The sequence below is a fragment of the Balaenoptera ricei genome, chromosome 4 (genome assembly GCF_028023285.1).
Source record: "Balaenoptera ricei isolate mBalRic1 chromosome 4, mBalRic1.hap2, whole genome shotgun sequence".
NCBI lineage: Eukaryota > Metazoa > Chordata > Mammalia > Artiodactyla > Balaenopteridae > Balaenoptera > Balaenoptera ricei.
This window is the reverse complement of record NC_082642.1, coordinates 65,879,230-65,902,678: the sequence shown is the minus strand read 5'-3', so window position 1 is coordinate 65,902,678 and position 23,449 is coordinate 65,879,230. Positions and strand designations below refer to the sequence as shown.

Sequence of the window (23,449 nt, the reverse complement as noted above, 5' to 3'; positions counted from 1 at the left end):
CAAAGAGACAAGAATTCTGCCCTCAAAAGCATCTGTTCTAATGAGAGAGAATAGAAAAGTTAAAAGAGTCAAAAGGATAAAGAATTACAAATTGTGATGGGAACTATTAAGGAAAAAGGATGAAGAGAAAGAAGAGGGGCTAGTGGGATAAGACACTGATGGGTGGTGAGAGAAGGCTTCTCAGGGAAAGTATCAGATAAGATGAAATCACATAAATGAGAGGGAACCAGCCAAGAGCCAGGGTGAGAGAGAGCTTTCCAGGCAGAGGGAACAACATGTGCAAAATTCAGGGCGCCTGCTGGTCAGAAACAGGGTAGGGAGGGCTTAGAGATCATGCAGAGCCCGGTTGCTCATGCTGGCTGCCAGGTCGAGAGCAGGTCCAGAGGGGACGCTGCAGAAGTGGGACCTCAGTTCAAGCATCCGTGCAGCATTAAAGATGAAAGCGGAATGTACTTCAGGCCACTGACCTTTACACTTAAAATGGTTTAAATGGTAAATTTCATGTTATGTATATTTCACTACAATAAAAAATATTACTGTGGACAGGAAACAGGTGTTCGCTAAACATACACTGTCGTGAATGTTGTTCCTTCCCATTTCAGACCCACAGGAGCCCCCGGGAGCGCTGAGCAGTACAATGTGGGAATGGTCGGCACGCACGGGCTGGAGACCTCTCACGCAGACACTTTCAGCAGCAGTATTTCAAGAGAAGGGACCTTGATGATAAGAGAAGTAAGTTGGTATAAAAACTGTAGAAGAAGTGCATTTCTTAATTGGTTTTTATATTAGAGCTTTCACAGAGGATGCTTACTGCTTGTATTTTAGGGAATGGGGTGGGGGGAGGGAGAAGGACTCGTGTTTCTAAATGGTTGAGTGATTTTAATTGTCTTCCTTCTTTCCTGCATCCTTCTGAGCTTAATCACATTTGTCCAGATTCTTCAGTGGAAGCTATGCAAATCGGAATATAGCATTTGAGCCTGAGGATATAAGGCTGGCAAACCCAGATGTTTCCTACCACAGGAAAACAGAAATGAATGGTCTATCCAAATAACATCAGTGGCCTTGTTATGCCTTCTCCTCCCCATCCCAGGTTTTATCCTTGTGGATTTTATGTAGAAAATGCTCAGTAGTTCCAAGAAATGGTGATATCATCTTATCTAGTTAAATTAACATTAAAGACTATTAAGCTGTACTGGTGAAAGAACAAAGAAATACGAAGATGTACTTAAAAATGCACCTTAGCACTTTGAGGAATTTTGTCTTTTTAAACTCTAGGAACATCATTTGGGGACAGGGGGCACACATTCCCTTGCACCTGTCCCTCCAACATGCACTACCTCCCCATTGTATCTGTGCCAATAAGAAGGGCCTGGACACATTAGAATCTGTCTTTTCTTCTTTTTCACTTCATCATCACCGTGCAAGCAGGTCTTTTCTTGGAAGGAAAGTAATGTCTGGTGACATTGGGCAAAAGTTACTTGACCTCTCCCTGCAACAATTTTGTCATCTATAAAATTTCATAAGTAATAGTATATGACTCACAAGATGATTGAGGGGATTAAATAAGTTAATGCATGTAAGCATCCAATAAATGTTACCTATTTTATTTCCATAGCGTCAAGCTCTCCTTTTACTTGTTATCGCTTCCCACTCTTCCTTCTGAAACACAAACGTATATCATCTGCCATTCCCCTTCCTCAGCCAGGGTAGATTGGAAAACAGTAATAGCAGGCTTTGCTTTCCAAAAAGGCAGAGGGCATCTCATTTTTGTTAGAAAGAAAGGAACTGTAGTTTTGAGATGAATAAGGCCTTTGAAATAATAATGGGCAGTAGAGCTATAACTGGAAGACTAGTTCACAAAGCAACTTGCTAGAATTTCGTTTTATGGCCTTGCCGAATCTTTCAAGTAGGCTTTAAAGAGCCCTTTCACAGAAGCCTGAAATGAAAAATGGACTTGGCTGCTGAAGTTGACATTGTGTCGTGCTGGCATATAAATCTCCCAGCGCGGTGAATGGATACTTTCAATGCAAATGTAGAGGGCTTCTCTCACTAGACCTTGCCACTTGGGAAAACATGAGGGGAAATGTTCTGGAATGAGTTACTCTCTGACTCCAAATAAAAGGACTCCAATATCTAATGTGGTTTCAAATTTGCTTGAGTCGTTAGGACAGAGTCAGTACCTTGACGTGGATATTTGGAGCCACATTTTTGAGTTCAGTTGCCAGCCGCATCCAAATGGCTCCATATTGTTGAAAGCATTCCAATACTCTATGACCACAGTCAATCACCTTGAAAATTGCATTCAGCAGTGTCATATATGAATTTGATCTATTGCGGGCCCTAAAATCTTTTTGTCCTCTCAGTTTCTAAATTGTTCTTTTTACAAACGTGGGCTTTTAAAGTAACAACCTGAGTTGAAATCCATTAAAAGTATGTGTATTAAAAAGATAAATACAAATTAAAGTATGACAAAAGGATAAGAAAATAAAAACTCTTTATGGTTCAGTTCCCCAAGATGAACATCAAGGAGAATCACTTAACTCGTACTTCTTGTTGGAGTGGACCAGATGCTTCTATGGGGGCACGCTGGCTCTCCTACCCATGGTCTTGTCAGAGGCAATCCCCCCTTGTAGTGCATACCCCTGCCCCTGTGGTTCTACCTTTCCCCCTCCTACAGCCCCATAGGACCTTTCTTTACTCTCCTTCTAGAATACACCACACCAGCTGTCATCTACCACTTGTCCACAGGGACCCATCTCCTGGAAGAGCTCCTCTTCCTCCCCCACTGCAGCCCACTCTTCACCCAGCAGACCCCTGGGGGTCTGGCTCAGCTTCCCTTCCTCCTTGAAGCCTCTCCTGGGACTCCGTGGGCCTCTGTCCATAGCACCTTCCTTACTGCCCAGCTGGTATCTCTCCAGGGTCTGTCCATCCACTGAACGAGGATACCAGCTTACCGTCATGAAGGCTCTTTTGGTTACAAGTACTAGAAAAAAGAACTCACAACAGATTAAGAAAAAAAAGGCGGAGTAGGTATCAGAGATTCAGAGGTGTTTCCTAGAAGGAATCCAAAGGCAGAAAGCAAGTTGGGACCCTGTATAGGGTTGGAACCAGAAACTGAAAAGGGATTAGGAGCTCAGGCAGCTTCTTGTGTGCAGATCTCTGGCTCCCTCACTGCCTGTCTCTCCTTACCCTCATCTCTGTTTCCTCCACTTTTCTCCCTTGTTCTCTCTGTCCACACACCAGCTTCCTCTTCCCCCTCAAGCACGTGCTCTCACGTCTCCACACCCACCCTCCCAAGTGCAAGATGTTCACCACATCCCAGTTCAGCTGCCCAGCAGAGACCGACCAGTATCTCTCAGGCCTAACTGGAAATTCCAGTGGGAATCTGATCGTGCTTGGCTCAGGTGTGCGCTCCTGGTCCAGTCAATCAGCTGTGTCTGAGGGCGGAGCCACATAGAACCGCAGCCACCAGAGCTGGGCTCTGCTTCCAGACAGCCTCCGTTCAGACCCTGATTTCACCACTCACAGCCCATGTCACGTGGGGCAAGTTAATTGAATTCTTTACACTGAAGCTTTTCCATCTGTAAAATGGGGATAATATAAGCTAGCCCCCGGTGGAAGTGTGAGGAGATGAACCTAAGGTGTTCAGCGCGATACCCAGCATCTACTGATGCTCAGAACATTCTAGTGCCCGCCGCCATGGGACTGGTGAGGGCATGAAGATCATAGAGCTCTTTGGGGCTCTGTTAATGAGATCGTAGAGGACAGAGCTGCTGTTCATTTATCTTTGTGTTCCCAGCAGAATGGCACACAGAAGGTATTTAATTCTAGAGGGTGCTGGTTGAATGAACAAAAGGGTGATGACTCAGAAGTGGGAAGATTCAGGGGTCACTGCTGAATTCCTTCAAGCTTCTCACTGTCTGGGCCATTTCCCCCCCCTGAGCCTCTTCGGGTCTTTCTTTGATAACCAGTGTGTCTGCATTAATTTTTGGCTTGAGGCAGAACACTGCTGATACAAGAGAGACCACAAAACTCTAAAGAGACAATGTGCGATTTATGCTACTGGAAAGTTGGAGGGAAATGGTAAAAAGCTTTTCAGTATTTGAACAGAAGTAAGAAGGCGGGAGAAGCTGCCCAGTACACAAAAAATAGGGGATAATATAATAAATTAGGACTGAACCCCTTAAATGTAATTTAGAAGATGAAATGTTCAGATGAACACTGTGACAAAATGAGTCCAGAAAATGCCCCTCTCCTGGACAGTCGCGGGCCAGAAGTATTGTGCCCAGAAACAGAGGGCGCTAAGGCTATCTATCCAGTTATTTCTCAAGCTTCCTAGTAACATCAATTACATACACCCCTTCAGACACTTGGGAGTCTGTTTCATCTTTCCCCAAAAAGTGCCTCCTTTCACTTCCAGCCAGAGGCAGGTGCAGAGCTATAACTGCAAGACCAGGACAGGCTCCGGAAGGAAGAAGCCAGGCCAGTGAGGTGGTCAAAGAAACAACACGAACCCTTGCCATGCCAGCCCCAAACAAGGCAGGGAGTGTGTCTGCCTTGCTCCTGATTGATTCCTTCATGTTCAGCAAAATGCTTCACACTTAGTAGACACTCAGAAATGTTGGGCAAATGAATGAAAAAGAGAAAAGGCAAAGAGGGAAGCATTACTTAATCAGGTCTGCTGTAAGAAACCTCAGTGAGCCAGTCATATAAATGTGAAATCAGAAAGTGCAATACTAGCCAGGACTATAGTCTGGGCACTGGCTTTTTTGGGAGCAGGATTTTCTTTTAATTCTGTATGTCGTCCCTAGCATCTTTGAGAGGAGGCTTTGCTCTCCACGGCAATAATTTCCAACGTGTTAGTTCATGCAACCTTATCAGTAAGAATTTCAGGGACTGCCACATAACACAGTGTATTTATTTGTTTACAAATTATGCATTTGTCCTACTGCACTAACATTATATACTTTATAAAATACCTTTAAAGGACATTAAAAAGGAATGCTATAGGCTGCCCTCCACAGCTCGGTTTATGCTGACTCTGGTGGCCGCCTGGAGGAGATCCTGGAAGGGGAAGGGAGGGGAGAGGTGGGCTCTGGGGATGGGTGCGAGGACCCGACCCGAGGGGAGAGGGATTGGCCCCTAGGGGAGGGCTGACCCAGCTGACTTAGTGGCCCAGAGTCTATCCCTCACTCCCAAACCTCAGAGGAAGCCTTTGCCCAGGGCACAGATTCCTCAAGGGCCTGGATGTCTCTGGAGGAAGGGCCGCGGGGCCCGAGGTCTGGGTTCCTGCCCCCGCTTGCCCACTCGAGCTTCTGGAGCAGCCAGTGGCATCCAGCCAAAGCAGGCACACTCCCGGGCTCTGCTGCCTTTACCATCTTGGGCTGTGTGACCTTGGACTGCTTATTTAACGTCTCTGAGCCATAATTAATAAATGAGATAATATTTGTGGGGGGGGGGGAAAGGATGCTGTAAACAATATTTCATGTGTTTTACTAGTCATGATAACTTCATCTTTTTTTTTTTTTTTTTTTTTACCAGCTCCTGGCACAAGCCGCCATAGTTGCTTACCGAGAGATTCAACATTAGTGATAGTGGATGTAAACCCATATTTTCAAATAATCTTTAGATCATTTCCATGTTTTCTTTGTAACTCTCATCAGATATGATTAGCTAATCATTGGTTTGACCTCGTGACTGACAGAGAACCCTGTGAGTTGGGAATCTTCTCTGCATTTTCTTGGAGTACGCTGGGCGTGAATTATTAGTGTTACATCTCGTCCTACCGCTTCTTTTCAGCTGTATTTTAGGTGATGTTTCTGTTCTGAGGGTTTGTGTCTTTGTAACCTGGTGATGAGACCTGGTGTGCGTGCACAGCTCACACGCACACAGTGCACGGCCCCCTAGTGCCCCTGCGCCCGCGGCATTCCTGTCTTCCCGCAGGGCACCTCCTCATCGTATGTGACCCCTGAATGCCCTTCATGCAGGGGCATAAGGCCCCAGCGTCAAGCCATGTACTAAACATTAGCAAAGCTTGACTTTTTTCTTATTTTCTTAGATAAGATAGAAATCTGAACATCTTCCCACTCCCCAGTGGGACGGTTTGCAGGCCACGGCAGCTGTGCTGTGTGAGGGGTGACATCGCTCTGTGGCCTTTGCCTTCCCTCTCTAACGGCCGCCATGTGTTGTGCCCCCTCAGACGTCTGGAGAGAAGAAGCGATCTGGCCATAGTGACAGCAACGGCTTCGCCGGTCACATCAACCTCCCGGACCTGGTGCAGCAGAGCCATTCCCCTGCGGGGACCCCCACTGAGGGCCTGGGACGCGTCTCCACCCACCCCCAGGAGATGGACTCTGGGACTGAAGTAGGTGCTGGGCAATAGCCACGACAGCTCTGTCCTCCTGCAGGGGGTTCTGAGACCCCGGGCCCCTCAAGAAGGAGGCTTTGCCAAGCTCCCAGAAGCGTGTTTGGTTGGGTTTTATTATACTATATAACTACTTATGCATATGTGCAAATGGACCAAATCCTAGAAGCAGAGCAGTGAAAAGTTCTCAGGTAGCATCTGGACCAAAGCCTGTTTTTACAGAAGCAAATAGTGAAGCTCAGAGAGGTTAAGTGCCTTGCCTAAAGGCACACAGCTGTTTTGTGACAGAGCTGAGACCAGAACTAGGACCTCCTATCTCCCAGGCCAGGAAAGGAAACTTCAACCTATAGAGATTCCAAGGCCAATAGTTGAGGTTCATAGTTACATTAATTTAGTCAAACTAAGTTTGACTTAGGTGAAATAAGGTTGAAATGATTTGTTTATGAAAAATAAAAATAGATACGTTCTCAAAGTGTTCATCTTCCTAAACTCCAAATCGCACAAGAAAGGGAGAAGTGGGATATTATCTTTCCTGCACAGAAAGAGTCTGGGGAAAAAAGCCAGAATAAACAATCTGCCGGGAAGTGCTTGTAGATGTCGTTGACGGAGCTTGACCAGTCGGATGAGATCACGGTGCTTGGTCATGTTTCATGAATAGTCCTGTGAATCACACATAGATCCTACATGTGTTTATAACGCATATAGTTTATAACGCTGTTTTTGAGGTTGTCCATGCACTGAGTTTTTATGATGCACCATGTGGATTCTAAAGCTATAGAGCAGATGAACTTTGCCACAGGGAAAAGAACATAGAGCGTTGTTATAGCTTCATGCACTGTGGACAGTTGTTTTCTGCCTGACTTTGGGTACCAAGGAGGACTCCGTGCGGTCAGACCCTACTCCACATTCTGCTGCTTCCCCAGCTCTAAGTGGGAATGCCAGTACTTGCACACCTCCTTCATGGACTTCTAAAGATTAAAGGAGAGAGTGTCTGTGAAAGTGCTCTGTTTGGGAGGGGGGAGTCCTACCTTATGGAGGATGAAATGGTTTTGATTTCATAACGTGAAGGGGAAATCTTGAATTAAAGTCAGATTGGGCCTTTGTGGTTTTCTCCTTATGTGTTTAGGGGTCTTGGGATACTGGTTTTATTTTTAAATAAAAACCTGAAAAAAAAACTAAAAAAATTAAAACTTAAAGACATTTTTATCCCCCAAAAAGATGCTTCTTATATTAAGTGCAGATATGTTTATAATATTAAAAGGACTTGAGTGTAAGTAGGAGTGGAGATGACAGACAAAATTGGGAGATGGTTATTGAAGCTCCTTTGACAAAACTCAAAAATGGAATATTGGGACATGAAGCCTTGATAGTTTACTGTTCCCTAGTTTAGTTCTGACTTCATATCTTAATTGTGCTCTCTGAGCCCTTGAGATTATTTTTTAAATAAGCCCTTAAGGTGTATTGCCTGCAAACCTAGTATCTTCATGAAGTTCCCACATAGGGCATATAAGTATAAGTATCCTTTTAAGGAAACTATCATGGAAAGGAAAAATCTTCATTCCCTGGATGAAATTGTCCCTGAATTGCAGATTTTAAGGCTTCTTGAGCCAACACCAATCCACCTGCATCACCAGACCAGCATGGAAGGCCCCAAAGGCCCCAAGAGGGAGTCTTTGGTTGATCTTGTGTTCAGGATGAAGTGCTGCTGTGTTGCTAGGCTTACTTAGTTTACTGCCAATTTGTGTCAGCTTTTCTTAAAACCATTTGGTCAATAGGAGATTGCTTTTACATCGAGGGAGAAATAGGCTCTGTCACTACAGCCGTCTTATCAGATATTAAGGTGCCACGTATGGTCCATAATATAATTTGCTCACTACAGTTCTTGCAGTCTGATGATTAATGAAACCCTGCAGAGACATAATGGTTAGTGAGGAACCAGTATCAGTAGAAGCTGGAGAGAGAAGCACACACTTTGACTTGGGGGTCAGAGTGTGAACAGTTGGATGGTTTGAAGAGTCTCTAATAATTTTAGAGCCCAAGCAAAGTATTAGTAGCATCGTTTGTTGCTGCAGTATTTATCTATCTGCTCTTCTTAATCTTCTTGCTTATTGATTAGTATGGCATGGGGAGCAGCACCAAAGCCTCCTTCACCCCCTTTGTGGACCCCAGAGTGTACCAGACGTCTCCCACTGATGAAGATGAAGAGGATGAGGAATCTTCAGCTGCCGGTAAGCTAGAAGGCCCCGATGTTTTAGAAACAGCTTGGTTTTCCTTTCTGATATGACCTGATAAAAAATTAATTATCAGTTCAGTAGTTAAGCCATTAACTGCTTAGGCCCTGTCTTAAAGGGAAGACTTTTTATTACTTTTTTTTTTTGATAGGATTCCTCAAACAAAGTTCTTTCTATTTTTTTTCATCTCTTCTATTTTGATTCTGGTAGGAACGCAGAGGTATCCAGGGGGCCTAGGAAAAGCTGTTCCTCAGAGACCTCCAAACTCACCACGTATTTCTCAGAAGCAATTTCTGGGTACAGTGCTGTGCACGCAGTAGACACAATAAATGCGTGTTGAGTTGTGTTGAGTTCTAGGTGTGTGCTTCCCACTTCAAAAGTCTGGCTGATTTAGAGGAGAGCCTTGCTTTCTAGAATTCTGCAACTCACTAATCATCAGACTCAACTTAGGCCAGTTTGTCAATTGATAATGTGGAATTTCAAAAAGTAAATCTGTCCTGCATATATTACAGGAGATGAGGATGGTGTGTTTAATTTTATGAGATGAATATTAATTCCCTAAACTACTCAAGTAGTGTCTATAAGCCTGTCTTACTAACGGATAAAACACTGCCTTTATGAATGACATAACTTTATTCTACTAAAAAAGTGTAAAATATTTATAGTTTCAGTGTTTCTTTGCCTTTACCATAATGCACACTAAACAAGGAGCAATCATAGTTATTTGAAGCCCCTTTTCCATATCTCCATTGGTTGTATTTTAAGGTGCCACTGACTTCTCTGATTCTTTTTCTCAAAGCTCTGTTTACTAGCGAACTTCTTAGGCAAGAACAGGCCAAACTAAATGAAGCAAGAAAGATTTCAGTGGTAAACGTAAACCCAACCAACATTCGGCCTCATAGCGACACACCAGAAATCAGAAAATACAAGAAGCGATTCAACTCAGAAATACTTTGTGCAGCTCTGTGGGGTAAGTTGGTGCTTTTTTTACCATTCGTTAATGAATTGACCCTCAAACAGGAATCTTACTATCAGGAGAGTGCTGATTGAATCATGGGTGTTAGAGGCCCGATTTGGGACTGTCTCGGCCTCAAGAGAGACCAAGAGCAATTTTATATTTAGAAAGAACTGATACCCTAACTGATACAATTTTATATTTAGAAGGAACTGATACCCAGGATAGCAATGAGATTCAGAGTGACCTTGTCACATAACAGTGATGGGCTAAAGCCAACAACAGAACTAACTACCACTTAATATACGCCCACTCTGTGCCCAGCACTGTGTGATGTGCCCCACGTCCTGTCTCTGTGATCCATACAACGTTCTGCAAGGGCAGTAATGGCGTGACCTTCATGTGACAGTTGAAAAAGCTGCACAGAATATTTTAGTGAATTGCCAAAGGCCATACCAGTAGTAGTAGCAAGAGAAAACTTGAAAAGGACAACAAATGATGAGCCTTCCCTTTTAGTTCAAAACATCAACCTGCAGTTCTTGTGAAAAAGATCTGCAGATTTTAGCTGACCTCAGACTCAGTATAGGTGTGATGAGATTCTATCAAAATCCTGGTCTGTGTTACCATAAACATGACATACAGATCAAGGAAGGGCATGGCTCATCTGCGCCCATCTAAAATACTACACCTAGTTTGAAGCACCACAATTTTATAAGGGCAAAAGCATTTGAGTTGTTAGCAGGGATGAGCACAGAGCCTGTAAACCATTTCAGGGGAGTAAGGCTCTGTCCTCTGGAGAAGAGACTATTAGAAGACAACAAGATAACCATGTTTAATATTGACTAACATGTGGTTGAAAGAGCAGACATTCACGTTACTTAGAAGACAGATGTGCAGTAAGCAAAAGAAGTGGAAAAGCTACCCGTTCATAAATATAGGCCATTGCACGGCAGAACTCACAATGTGTGCGCGTGTCTGTGTGTATGTTGGGAGTCAGGGGTGTTTATTTGCCTAGAGATGAATTTTCAAGATTGTAGCTATCCAGACAAGACCACTTACCTACCAGAGTTTTTGTAATAGGAATTACTGCATGGGAGGTGGGCTGGACTAGAGTTAGATGCCTGAGAAGTCCCTTACAGCAGCGGTCCCCAACCTTTTTGGCACCAGGGACCGGTTTCGTGGAAGACAATTTTTCCACGGACAGCGGGGGGCGGGGAATTGGGGACCCCTGCCTTACAGTCAATATTTCTGTGACTCTTAGGCTATTAATACCTGCACTTGAATTGGCTTATCATTTCCCTAACAAAGAGCAGAACCTTAAGGGATGGGATGTAAATTAAGCTTTGGTGTGAGAAGGAAGAAGGACTTTTCTTCCCATAGAGTATGGGAATGGGGCACTCTATTATATGTAGAAGGTGGGTAGGCTAGAAATCACTGCATGAATAGGAGTGGGGTGAACCTTGGGAAAGTCTGGAGGTATGATTTATAGAGAGAGCCAAGAAAAGGGTGGGTGTTACAGGAAAGGAATAAAGGCAGATTGTGCTAGCATCACATCCGTGCCTCAGGCTCCTCTTGAGAAGAACTCTATTTTAGGTAGTAAAGGGCTACATGTAATGAATGCTGCTACTACTTTATAAAAGAAAACTAATTTCATTACCAAAGGGACAGTGATTTAATTACCGTCTCAGAGCTACTACTTCTACACTCCCTACTGTAGTACCTGCTTGCCCATTAGTTTATATTTACAAGTCACAGTTTCTTAGGTTTTAAAGGGACCCTGCATGCAGAAGAGTAAAGTCCATAAGAGTCAGTCTTGGGATGCTTCTTAAATTTGCAGGTGTAAACCTCCTGGTTGGAACTGAAAATGGCCTGATGCTTTTGGACCGAAGCGGGCAAGGCAAAGTTTATAATCTGATCAACCGGAGGCGATTTCAGCAGATGGATGTGCTAGAGGGACTGAATGTCCTCGTGACGATATCAGGTATGTTGCTGGGATGACCAAGTCCTCCAGGTCTGCACAGATGGGAAAGGTGATCACCTCACTTCTGAAGGAATAGTAAGCTCTGCCCTTCCCAGCCAAAGAGCAGCACGATAAATTATGGCAGTAGGGCCAGAATGACATCACCCATGTTTTGTAACTCCAGAGATTCTGACCTTCAAAGGGAAGTCTCTCACCTCTGCCTGAAATCTGAATCAGACAGAGACTCACCACCACGGCTGTGTACGTATGGGCCTTCACCCTCTGCCAGGCCTCAGCAAGGATCCTTTTAAGATGTCCGCACTCCGGTCATTGCCATCTACTCTCAGGTGGAGAATATAAAAATGTAGGCTTCTGGATGAAGTGGGAGATTGGTATTGACATATATACACTAATATGTATAAAATAGATAACTAATAAGAACCTGCTGTATAAAAAATAAAAAATAAAAAAATAAATGTAGGCTTCTGGGAGTGAGAAATTTTGCAAGCAGAAATTTCTCTGGCCTCTTTTCTTATAAGAACTGCTTTAGTTTATAGTTCACTGACATTTTAGCAAGTGCAGCTGGCCCATTGGGTGATTAGTCTGCAAGGAGATTGGAAGCTAGGAATCATTGCCACCCTCTGCAGCTTTCCAGTTCCCAAAAAGAGCTTAAAAAAAAAAGAGAGAGACAAAAGTGAAGGCCTTACTACTGACAAGTTAAAAATGTAACCTGAAGGAGTCTATGTTCTTGAAAGTTTTTTCTTTTGGATGGTGTTTGAAGGAGTTTAATAAATAATACCCCCCTTTTCCCCTCCCATCCCATCCAGTATGAAACCGACAGTACCCCTGCACATTAGAACCACCTGAGGAGATGTGAAAACTCCAGGATGCACCCCAGACTAGCGGGTCAGAATCTGGGAGTGTGGCCCAGGTCTCAGAAGCTTTCATGGCTCTTGAGTAGTCTCCACTGTGCAGCCAAGTTTGAGAACCAGCCATTGTTTTGCAAAGAGAAACATAGGGCTTCTCTTGGGTTGAACCTTGAATAAAGTTTAACTCTTCAGCTGTACTTCTGTTTTGAGAAAATGCCCTCATTTGATGCTACAATTTCCTCTTTTACCTGTCCATTGAATGCTCAGTTTCATCTCTTTTTATTCTCCCCAAATAAGGGTTCGCCAAGTGAATTCTTCTTGTATTATCATTTGAGTTTAATTCAGCGTACTCCTTTATTCTGGGTAATGCGTTCTTGATTGCAACACTCCCAAATCAAATTTAAAACCGTACATCTGCCAGTCACGTACCAAAAGTGGAAATGATATCAGAAAATTCATGTTCAGACTTCATTATGTTGTTAGTGACACATCCCATTTTTAAAAGTGCAACCATTTCCTTTTATCATGAGGTGCACAGGTAGGGAAAGAAGAAAATGAAAACAGGAGCCAAATTTTCTTGAACTGCCCTCGGATCTGTGTTGGTACAGAGAGGAGAAAGCACCAGCCCTCCTGCCCATCCTAGCTATAGAAATCAATTCATATTCAAGACTTTTGGTTATAAAAAGGAATAGTAACTGCACGTGGTTCCCTTAACTTAGGTTATAAATGTACTCTCCTGTCAAATCCAGTGTGCAATGCTTTAATGTATTCTTTTCTTCTGGTATATATCACAGCTGCAAAATATGAAACATTTTTTGACACCTAAGAGAACTCAAAGGAAAATAAGTACCCAAGAAGTATAACCCACAGGCTTAAATTACTGATCACTTAGGAAAAGCCACCCCAAGGGACATCTTCTTATCTGATACTCAGATAATCTCAATATATTAAATTTTGCTCCTCAATTTAAAACTCCTCAATGTTTTTAAGATGTTTCCTTACCATTACTAAGACTTCTTTACTCCATGATCTCTTTCCCATCATTTACCAAAGGGAACTTTTGTGTTTTTTTCCAAGTACACATCTTTTTCTCTGTTCTTATTTTTGTTTGACACTCCTTTCAGGGATCTCAGCACTGTAAACATGTCCAAGGGTTATTTTCTGAGCCCTGATTGCTGTCATTGAACTTGTTTCTCATATCTCCTTAAGAAATTCCTTCTTCTGTTTGGTAAAATGAAACTACTACCAGCTCTCACCTTTAAAGTAATAGAGGAGGCGAGTATGGGGGGCTCTGCATTAATGTATGCTGTTGGGTAGAAGGTGAGGGAAAGGTAGTCACACATGAGTATGCTAAAATGTCCAGTTGTCAGAACTCCTTCATGTAATTAGATCTGGAATGTTTTGGAACACTGATCAACCATTCCGTTACAGAATTAGGTCTTACTGAGCAGACACTGCCCTTTGCTCTGGGAGGAGAGAATAAGAGCACCTTGCTCAAATAAGAAAGCGCCAGAAGGTAAAGACAAATTATGCAATGGTTATTTGCCCAAAACACTTGGACCTGTTTTGATCATAAGTTCTGGCAGAGACAATACTTTGATGATGCTGGAGACACTGGTTATTGTGCCTTCACACATACACAGACACACACACAAGTGTAAATAAACATAAATAAAATAAAATGGAGATGGGGAAGGATTGAGAGAAAAACCTGTCTCAGGGCCTTGAAATTAAAGTTCTGTTACTTCAACAGGAAAGAAGAATAAGCTACGAGTTTACTATCTTTCATGGTTAAGAAACAGAATATTACACAATGACCCAGAAGTAGAAAAGAAACAAGGCTGGATCACTGTTGGGGACTTGGAAGGCTGTATACATTACAAAGTTGGTAAGTCTCAAGACATGGAATTGCTTGCTCAATCCAAATTATTCAGTTAAGTTTCATTTAGTTTTTTTCCATCAGATATTGATGATGCATTTGTGACCAGTTTAAGACACTGCTGGAACCTTAAATATACTTGCATTATTCCCCCAAAAAGTCAGATTGATGAAGTTCAAAGAATGCATTCACAATAAAGTCTTAGGCTCCAGTTTGAACTCAATCCCAAAGACCCATTAAAATAACCATGAAGGAATAAAAGTGCTGTAAACCTACAAGGACAAAGGGACCAGGAGAAGAGAAAACAGATAAGAGATGTCAACAAAATTGAACAAGAATTGTTAGATGACTAGGAACAGAACTAGCTGACCAGGAAATGCTGAATTCTAAGTCTGCTGTGAGGAATGTCATCAAAATCAATCCAGTCACTCAACAGAACCCAGAAAGGCCCAGGACCTGAGGCCCCAGATGTATCTGAGGTGGAGGTGGAGGGTGGGATTGAAAATGGGAGGATTGTTGGAAAGTTGATGAACAGCAAATCCTTCAGAACCCAGTCAGGCAGTCACCCTCCCTGACAGCAGCAGAAGATGAAAGGTGGGCACAGCCAATCTGTTGATGGGGAATATTGAATTATAAGGACACACTAATACACACACACACACACACACACCCTTCCCCTGTTTAGCACCCCAGATGTTGCCAGCCATGCTTATACTCCCAAGCAAGAGATTGAAAGATGGTCTTTGGAGAAACTAAATGGCCAGCAAGAATAGATGTTGAGGTACTAATATTTGAAATGCCATGAAAAGAGCATGCTATCGAACCACCTTAAAAGTGAAACCCATCAGTCGATAAGCCTACTAGAGCAGACAGTGGGAAAATCCACTAATGGGAAGGAAACTTAAACAGAAAGAAGGGACTTTAGAGGAAACAAGGATAATGAGGAATGGAACAAAAAATTTTTAAAAGAAACTATCAATATAATAACTTCAGAGAGATTAGAAATACTGTTTCCATAAAAGAAGAATAGGTGTTATTTTTTTTAAAAAGATGGAACAGGGTTGGAGAATGTCATTCAGGGACCAAGAAAAAAAATCTTGGAAATTAAAATATATTGGCAGGAATAAAAAATGCAGTAGAAGGGTCGGAAGACAAAGATGAGAAATGTCCTAGAAGTAGAATGAAAAGAAAAGAAAAAAGAGAGAATAGGTAAGAAAATAAAAGTTTTAGTCCAAGTGGGCCAAAATGTAAGTTACATGAGTTTTAGGAAAAAGATTAAGAAATGGAAGGAGAAGAAAGCATCAAAGAAAGAATACAAGAAAAGTTTCTAGAATTAAGACCTCAAAATCTCAAATTAAAAAGATTCACTGAGTACCTAGTATAGTGAATGAAAAAAGACTCACAAGAAGACATAGCAACATGATATTTCAGTACCCAGGAAATGAAAAGGCTCTTAAAGCTTTCAAATTATAAGTAAATAAATAAACAGTTTACATGTAATAGACACAGAATTAGGTGGCCTGGGACTTACAGCAGTGCTAGAAGGTTAGAAGACAATGGAGGGGACTTCCCTGGCAGTCCAGTGGTTAAAACTCCACGCTCCCACTGCAGGCGGCGAGGGTTTGATCCCTGGTCAGGGAACTAAAATCCCACATGCTGTGCAGCGCAGCCAAGAAAAAAGAAAAAAGACAATGGAGCAAGGCTTTCAAAGTTCTAAAGGAAAAATTTTTTTCACTTAGTATTTTATAACCCATCTGTATTAGCCAGGGCTCTCCAGAGAAACAGAACAGGGATGTGTATATATATAGAGAGAGAGACGGAGAAGGAGAAAGAAATTAGTCCAGGCAAAGTGGGACAATGGAGGGTTCAGGAAGAGGTACCTACAAGAAAAATAAAATGTTACTAATAGATTACCTGCCATATTTGACTGTACTGACAGCACTAACAGAAAGTTTCTGTGTGCTTAGAGATAGATACATAGAAAATAAGGAAGTGAAAAAAATTTAGGAAAGCAAGAAAGGAATTATAATAATGGTATACTACATGCCTCATCTATGAACAATAATGATTTAAACACAGGATATTGACTTAACCAAAACTTGTAAGTATAACTATATTGGAGGTATGGGGAGGAAGAGATGTGTACGTTTGAGAGAGAGACATCTAGAGAGAGGAGATTGCTGTAAGAGACTAAACCCTTTCCATTCTCCAGAGTCAGTAGGTAATATCTACAGCTGAAAAAAGTTGTAAATAACATTATCAGCACGTCATTTAGAAACATGGAAATAAATCGCTGAAGAAGTATTTGAAAGTATATTAAAGACAGAATAGTAAACAGGAGAGGCATGCTACAGAAGAAGAGCTCAGAGAACAAGAATTTGGTCAGTTATCCTGGGCTAAATTCTTTAGGACACAGAATATTCTGTTTGTTCAAACATTTTATAAATAAAAAGACTGCCATGTGTACTGTCTTAGTCTGTTCAAGCTGCTATAAAAGAATACCACAGACTGGGTGGCTTATAAACAACATGAATTTATTTCTCACAGCTCTAGAGGCTGGGAAGAGCCAAGATCAAAGTGGTGGCAGATTCAGTATCTGGTGAGGGCCTGCTTCCTGGGTCATAGACAGTGGTCTTTTTCCTATAACCTCACATAGCAGGAAGGGAGAGGGATCTCTCTGGGATCTCATGTTAAGGGCACTGGTCCTTTTTGAATTCCTAATAACTGGAATCCAAATTTGAATAGTAAGAGAACGGCAGCCATTATGTCTCTACCCATTTGTTGATTTTTCTACCATCTTGCCATACCAGCTCTCAGCTGCTTACATGTGGGTGAACATAAAAGCCAGGCAAGGAGACATGGAGGATTTTTATACAGATTCTTCTTACAATAAATAATTCACACCTAGACCTAGTTCTTAGAGGCAGTCCTAAGCCAGTTACATCTTTAGATGAAGATAAGAGCCTTCAGTATGAAGCAAAAGGCCCCAGGTATCCTGTAAACCAAGTACATTAAAGGAAGTTAAATCTGTATCTATGAGAACATCCCACACCAGAGCATTACCCTCAATCAGGATGATATATATGTGTGTGTGTGTGTATATATATATATATATATATATATATATATATATATATATATATATAGTGGTTTACACATTCATTAATACAAAAACTTGAATAAATTAATGAACTATTTTAATTCATAATTTTTCTATTACAGTCAAATATGAAAGGATCAAATTCTTGGTGATTGCCTTAAAGAATGCTGTGGAGATATATGCTTGGGCTCCTAAACCATATCATAAGTTCATGGCATTTAAGGTAAGTAGGCATGTGATTACCTAACAAGGGCTTGTTTTTTTATATAGTTTAGGTTCCCATCAGTTAACAGTGGTTAACTTACACATACACTAGTACCAATTTTTCTGTATATAATAAACCTCTTTTAAAAGTGTAGGAGCTCTTATTTGTTATTCTAAAAGTAAAGACTAGGTATTAGTAAATACTGTTAATTAGTCAAATTACAATTTGGGTCCGCCCTCCTCCATTTCAGGTCTATACATCATCATCTCTAAGTGGCATTTAGTGTGGAATGGTTACCAGGCAAAGCAGTCATTATGATATTAGGCAGTGAGATTTATTATACACCCACCTAACTAGGGCACTCTCTTGATATTTCGTCTGAAAAAGGCAGACCGACAGCAAGCAGCACTGAATCTCAAGGCTGAACTGAGTCTCTAAATCTTGTAATCCTCGTAAGCCTTTTGGGGAAAAGTCGCTAAAACTCACTTGATGCTCATATATCCCCATTGCTGTTGGACTTCTCTGAAATGAATACTGAATGGAAATGGCCTAGTTTCTCTGCCTCCTTCAATTTTCATTGCTGTTTCATTTTTTATCTTGTCTAAGTCTGTACCCACTGTGGTTGGCTTGATAACTCATGAGATTCAACAGAAGTAGAATGGGGAAATGCTGGTCCCGTTGACTCCAGATCATGAAAGCTGACCCCCAAATGCCAGAAGGACCAGTACTTACAGGCACCCTGATGTTTTCAGAGCTGCACAGTCTACCCATAGCCAGTGTGAATTTACCTTCTGTTCATTCTTACCCTCTGCCTACATCTCTCTCTTTCTTTATATCTCCTTGGCCCTCACTTTTTCTCCCCGCCTTTATGACTATTATCTTTCTTTGACCCTTTATGTATTTTCTGTTGCCACATATGCCAAGTGAGGGCAGAAGCTGCCTTGGGAACATTACAAAGCCCTCTTCAGGGCTGAATCACCCCTCGCTTCTGTCTTGTTCCTTTAGCAGGGCAAGGAGTTCATTTGTGATGTGCTCAGGAAGATGCGAAATGGGCCCCACTCGTTAACCCCGCTTTTATGGAGAGAAATGTTTGGAATGCATTGGGTTAGTAATAACACTTCAGGGATGACTCCTGAAAGCTACAGCGGTGCTGCTGTCCTGCCAAAATCTCTCTTCACAAAAGCTTTTCAATCGAGATCCCGTTCCCGTTCCGGTTCTGAAGTTACTGTCATCAGTGTACTAGCCAAAGTGCAGGATTGACTGCAAAATGCTTTGTTGAGCAAACCATGGCCAGCCTAGAAAGAGGGAAGAGCAAAGGCAAGGACTCGAAGAGGAAAGACTGGAGCCGGCAGGGGGTCGATCCCTCCCGTGGGACAAGGAGACGAGGCTCGAACCTCCCATATGTGAGAACGATGTTAGCAAACGAGAAGGAGGGCGGAGTCTGTTAGGTGACAGTGGCATGATAGCCGAGGCACTTGTGGTTTCACAGATTCTCGCCCAGACTTCAAGACCAATACAGGTAGAGTGTGGATTAAATAATGGCAAAGGAAAACAGAGCAACACTTGACAGTTAGTTGGGGCTTAGACTCTGGAGTCTCACACACAGAACTTTGATAAACGTGGCTGGAGGTCTTTTTTTCTTTTCCTTTTAAACCCAGCTAGCCAACGTAAGCCGTGAGTCTTGAAATGAATCATCCCCACCGTCCTCTATCGCCCAAACCCAAGTCTCAGATCTCAACATTAAGTTTAGAGAAAGCGCCAGCCTGATGTGTACTCACTCACCCAGGAGAGTCAGAACCAGAGCACGCCTGTTAACCCTGAACAGGCTTAGCACAGGGCTGGCCTGCCTGCCCACACAGTCTGTCTCTGAAAAGGTAGTAGCCATGCCTGGACCTGGCTGTCCCTTGGGAAGGAGAGGCGCCAGAGAGGTGACTGGACCTTCTTCTTGGGGAAAAGGCCAGAAATAAACAGGGAAGAACAGCAGCACCCAGACACCAAGCTTTTAATATATGATGACACTATCAAAACTGACAACTGTCAACCAGCTTCTCTGCCCTGGAGCACAAGGGGTAGAAAAAGGGGAGCAAATGGATGCTAGACTCTTCCTCCCAGAGTCAGAATATGAATAGCCCTGAAACTGAAAGAAAGATTTCCTAGCTTTCCAATTTAAGAAAGTCAGACATTAACTTCCACGGGAAATGGCTAAAGGAAAAATGTATTAAGATAACGTCTTTGAATGATGTGGGTACTCATGGGGTGATTTTTAAAGTCTTTTGCAGATCTCCAGCACAAGCCACTGCTTGTTGATCTCACAGTAGAAGAAGGTCAAAGATTAAAGGTTATTTTTGGTTCACACACTGGTTTCCATGTAATTGATGTTGATTCAGGAAACTCTTATGATATCTACATACCATCTCATGTAAGTTCCTGGAAGCAGACTGTCAAGACTCTCTGTTCCACAACCTGTGTGTATAGATTTGTTTTTGTACATTTTTAGTGGAGGTCATGCTAACTTCTACTAATCAGTAAAGCAGATGGACTTTTGGTCTTCACTAAATAGATGAGGCTTTTAAGACATAAAACATGTAAATTTAACTGATTTTTATGGCTGCTTAAAATTGAGTAACACGTAATAGCAGTTATTTGCCATTTACTGGACATGTTGTCTCATTGGATTTTACATTAAAATACATACAGTGTTTTTCATTCAAGGGCATAGATTCTGTTTTTTAAGCAAGACTATAGTAGATGAGCTTCTATTTTTAGTTTTTGAAGGAGATTGCTTCATTTTATGTGGGAGAAGTCCAGGGATCCTTTTTCTGCTATTGTTCCTCTCTTCAAGTGGAGGGCAGTGTCACATGGCGGAATCAGACACCCTGGAGCACATGCTCTGGCTCTTGCATGTATTCGCTTTGCAATAGTGGACACGTTAGGCAGCCTGTCCAACCCTCAGCTTTCACATCTGTAAAATGGGGCTAAGATGACCTATCACATAGGGTTATCGTCAGCATTAAGTGAGGTCATACATCTAAAGTAGTTGGCACAGGGCGGGCCCTGCAAATTGTACTATTAATATTACTATACTGACACATTGCCTAAAACATGACTTTTAAGGGACGTGCCGCCCATGGTTTCATGTAGTAGGATGAGTGCACTGTAAATTGTGTTTCCTCTAATGTATGTAGTCCCAAGGCTAACATACAGTAGAAATTATTCGTCAGCAAAGTCTGAGACCTAATCTGTTGCTGTTTGGTATTTTGAGACTTTAAAGACTTTACTCCAAAGGAGCACAACAATTGAAAAAAGTTGTTTTGGTGCACGACACACACACGTCATTGGTTGTTACGTTACAGCTTTTCTCGTGTGTGTATGTGCACACAGGACTCACAGCCTGTGCTCTTGGTGAGGGCACTGGGCTGTACCCATGATCATCCTCCATCCCCTCATTCCTGTTCACCATGTACCTACTGGACGGCCATGACATTCTCAACCAGGGCATCGCAGCAACACCATGTCTCTTTTCCCAGAACAAGTCAATCTACACTTATCTGAATAGTATGATTTTTTTTTTTTAGTGAACGGTAATTTTTAAATTTTTTCTCAACAAGCCATTAATTTGGACTGCAGTAAGTCCCCTACATAAGAACGAGTTCCATTCCGAGAGCAAGTTCGTAAGTTTAGTTTGTTCATAAGTCCAACGAAGTTAGCCTAGGTACCCAACTAACACAATCGGCTATATAGTACTGTACTGTAATAGGTTTATGATACTTTTCACACAAATAATACATAAAAAACAAACACAAAAAATAAAGGAAACATTTTTAATCTTGCAGTACAGTACCTTGAAAAGTACAGTAGTACAGTACAACAGCTGGCACTTCTTAGCACTACCAGCTACATCACCGCTGCTTTTACGCTTGCTTCCGGACATCCTGGGCTTGAAATAACGATACTGTACTACTGTACTCTACACAGTACTGTAAAAGTAAAGTACACAAAAGCACAACCACTTGTAGAGGATGCACGCACGTCACAATGTACACCAGGCACGTGAAGATTGGACATGCGAACACACGTTTGCACCTTGGAAAGTTCGCACCTTGAAGGTTCGTATGTAGGGGACTTATTTAGGCACCCAGATAAACAACTGTATTGACTGTTCATAGCCTGTTTTGGTCCCACCTTTTGGCCCCATTTGGGCTGTTTCCATTAGATCCAACTGGATTGCATTCTCCTCATCTTTTTTGGAAGTGGATAGAAAACACGAGATTTTCAATGTCCACGGCAATGTGCTCAAATCCCAATTCTACCACCACATACTAGTGCAGCTTTGGTCAAATTACATAAGCCCTCTGAGATGCAGTTGCTTCATCTGTAGACAGAAATATCTAGCATAGGGAGCTGTTCTAAAGGCCAGAAGTTATACATGGAAAGGGCCCACGCTTGGCACAGGGCAGGTGCTCCATAGTTGTAGTTGTTGCTTTTAGAACAGGTAAATTGGATTCTCAACCTAGTGCCTAAGTTTGTATTTACCAGGGTATTTGACAGGTCGGTGGTTAAATTAAGCAAAACAAAACGTCAGTCTCTAGAATGTAAATGGAAAAGGGAAAAGAAAAAAAAAATTTTTTTTGTGTGTGCAATTCTTAGAGAGTAATAGCTAAGATACTGTCTTATTTTTTAAAAGAATAATGCCTGGCCTTTCTTTGTCTTCTAGATTCAGGGCAATATCACTCCTCATGCCATTGTCATCTTGCCTAAAACAGATGGAATGGAAATGCTTGTTTGCTATGAGGATGAGGGGGTGTATGTAAACACCTACGGCCGGATAACTAAGGATGTGGTGCTCCAATGGGGAGAAATGCCCACGTCTGTGGGTAGGTTAACCATTCCTTATCTCCTTCAGCAGTTACACCCCCCAAATGAAACGAAAGTCAAGAAATGTGAAACAACCATTTGATTCCACAAAAAAAAAGTCTGTGAATAACACTTGTAAGACTTGCTTTGTCTGTTTATCTCAAGTCGTTTGTCATTTTTGTGGTTAAGATGTGAACAGATGCTGTGAGTTATTGCCCATCTAATGTTTTTAATGCAGTTTTGGAAATTCCTTTTGACAGCCTACATTCATTCCAATCAGATAATGGGCTGGGGCGAGAAAGCTATTGAGATCCGGTCAGTGGAAACAGGACATTTGGATGGAGTATTTATGCATAAGCGAGCTCAAAGGTTAAAGTTTCTATGTGAAAGAAATGATAAGGTAAATCCGTTTCAACATTTGCATTAGTGTTTGCATTTTAAGAGACCGCCAGGTACCTGTGAAACCTTCATTTTCCTTTATACTGATTTGAATCACATCTGTGTTAAACAATCAATATTATCTTGAAATGGCATTATTTGGTTTGATTCCTGTGAACCCTCAAAATATATTATTCACACATCAAAAAAGACATAAAAACATCTAAAAAATTTCTTGTAAACTCTTAGTAACCTGTGTGGCTTGCAGGCCTTAAGATGACTCAGCAAATACCCCAAATTCTCCTAAGCACTTAGAAGAGTTGGCCTCTCATTAGTCATCTCACAGTGGGTGAACTTTATACCCCACTTTTAGACTTTTCACAAAATCACTATTGGGACGTAACCCATCACATTATATTCGATTTTAAATGTAAAACATTTGACATGTAGAAATATAAACTTTTAAAAAGTGTCACCCCATTCCTTAAGGAATGCACAATCACAAACTCAACTAGTGCCATGTCCTGTGTCATTCCAGCCATGTTTCTTCTGAAGTGTCATAGGGGGACTGTTTTCCAGTGAAATCGGCGGTGTTCGTCTGGCATGATCAGTCGCCCAGAAGGCGTATCCTGCAGCAGTGCTGCTTCTCCCTTG

At 42.0% G+C, this 23,449-nt stretch overlaps 1 protein-coding gene across 11 annotated transcripts in view; it reads left to right on the top strand.

Moving 5' to 3' along the window:
- The window catches only part of TNIK (TRAF2 and NCK interacting kinase), a 411,284-nt gene that overhangs the window by 380,614 nt on the left and 7,221 nt on the right, over positions 1-23,449 (top strand). For 6 of the 11 annotated variants that reach the window (XM_059920518.1, XM_059920520.1, XM_059920521.1 and 3 more), the window contains 11 exons: positions 603-732; positions 6,200-6,364; positions 8,481-8,592; positions 8,806-8,892; positions 9,395-9,565; positions 11,388-11,531; positions 14,133-14,267; positions 17,481-17,581; positions 19,833-19,982; positions 22,278-22,437; positions 22,678-22,817. In XM_059920518.1, coding sequence (XP_059776501.1) covers positions 603-732; positions 6,200-6,364; positions 8,481-8,592; positions 8,806-8,892; positions 9,395-9,565; positions 11,388-11,531; positions 14,133-14,267; positions 17,481-17,581; positions 19,833-19,982; positions 22,278-22,437; positions 22,678-22,817 — 1,495 coding nt within the window. Of the gene's footprint in view, positions 1-602; positions 733-6,199; positions 6,365-8,480; positions 8,593-8,805; positions 8,893-9,394; positions 9,566-11,387; positions 11,532-14,132; positions 14,268-17,480; positions 17,582-19,832; positions 19,983-22,277; positions 22,438-22,677; positions 22,818-23,449 lie in introns of those variants that run through there. The other 5 variants (XM_059920526.1, XM_059920525.1, XM_059920522.1 and 2 more) reach the window with 2 other exon arrangements.